The sequence below is a fragment of the Chinchilla lanigera genome, unplaced genomic scaffold, assembly GCF_000276665.1.
Source record: "Chinchilla lanigera isolate Chin_1 unplaced genomic scaffold, ChiLan1.0 scaffold00043, whole genome shotgun sequence".
Classification (NCBI taxonomy): domain Eukaryota; kingdom Metazoa; phylum Chordata; class Mammalia; order Rodentia; family Chinchillidae; genus Chinchilla; species Chinchilla lanigera.
Window position 1 is genome coordinate 7,149,029 of NW_004955444.1, and position 1,161 is coordinate 7,150,189.

At 59.9% G+C, this 1,161-nt stretch overlaps 1 protein-coding gene across 1 annotated transcript in view; it reads right to left on the minus strand.

Moving 5' to 3' along the window:
- Window positions 1-422, minus strand: part of Terf1 (telomeric repeat binding factor (NIMA-interacting) 1) — a 46,169-nt gene extending 45,747 nt beyond the window's left edge. Inside the window, exon 1 of the mRNA XM_013518223.1 lies at window positions 51-422. Within this exon, the coding sequence (XP_013373677.1) occupies window positions 51-363 (313 nt within the window). The 5' untranslated portion in view covers window positions 364-422. The remainder of the gene's footprint in view (window positions 1-50) is intronic.
- Between the last annotated feature and the right edge of the window lie 739 nt (window positions 423-1,161).

Genomic DNA, 1,161 nt, shown 5'->3' on the forward strand with positions numbered 1-1,161 from the left:
GACTGCAGGCGAGCCGCCGCGCCCGCGAACCGCCGCCCGCCCGCGCTCACCCTCGGCGCTGTCGCGGATGCGCTGGAAGTCCTCGGAGCGGCCGTCGCAGAACGCCCGGCACAGCGACAGGCACAGGAAATCCAGCATCCAGCCGGCTGCCACGGCCTCGGCCCTCGCCACCACGTCCGCCGCCTCCGCCTCCGCCGCCGCGGGGGCCTCGCACTCCACCTGGCAGTCCAGCAGCTCCTGGCAGTCTACGTGCTCCTGCTCGCCGCTCGCCTTCCCCGTCGGCTCCGGCGCCGCGGCGTCCGCATCGCCCTCAGCGGCACGCCCGCCCGGGCTCGCAGCCGAGAAGGCGCCGTCGTCCGCCATGTTGGTCCTCTCGCGCCTGCGAGCGCCCCCTAGCGCGCCCGCGGGGGTTATCTCCCGGCGAGGCGTGACCGCGCGGAGTCGCTTCCGCTGGCGGGAAACCAGCCAATCACGCAGCCAGGATGGGACACGTGGTCGAGCCTGGCTTCTCATTGGCCGAGGCCCGCTCGCTTCTCCGGACCCAGAATTCCCGCCAGACCCTGGCTAGGGTTTGTGGGTGGAGCCCCCGACGCAGTTGGGAGGCCACTGGGAGCTTTTGGGGCGGGGCGGGGCGGGGCCGCTTCATCCTCCTTTTAAAATACAACCTTGATGGAGACAAGCGTAGTTAAAGTGGAAACACATTTTTCCCGCAGCTACTTGGACAGGTCTTTAGAAGTAGTCACTATAATTCAAGTTTAAAGCTTTAGATGCCAAACTAATTCAACTATGCAGTTTGCTAGAGTATTATAGGCAGCTAACTTAGAGTTCAATATACAGTCAGGGAGGATTGGGCCCTTAAGGAAATCAGAACAAAAAATAAAGACATCACAGTTGTGGCTAGAGGCTCATCTGAAGGCCAGGTCTCAACTTAAAGATGCAACGGCCAGGCTTCTATGGCCCAAGGAACAAACAGCAATTTGAGACTATACTGTAATCAGCACCACCTGGCTAAGAAGTCCAGCCAGGCCTCAGATGCCTAGCGGGGTGACCAGAGCATCTGGACCCATCCCTTCCAAAAAGTGCCATTTGTGACTCATTCTCCTACTGGATCAGTATTAGTGAAGTGACTATACAATATTTAGAATCCTACAGGTTGATTGT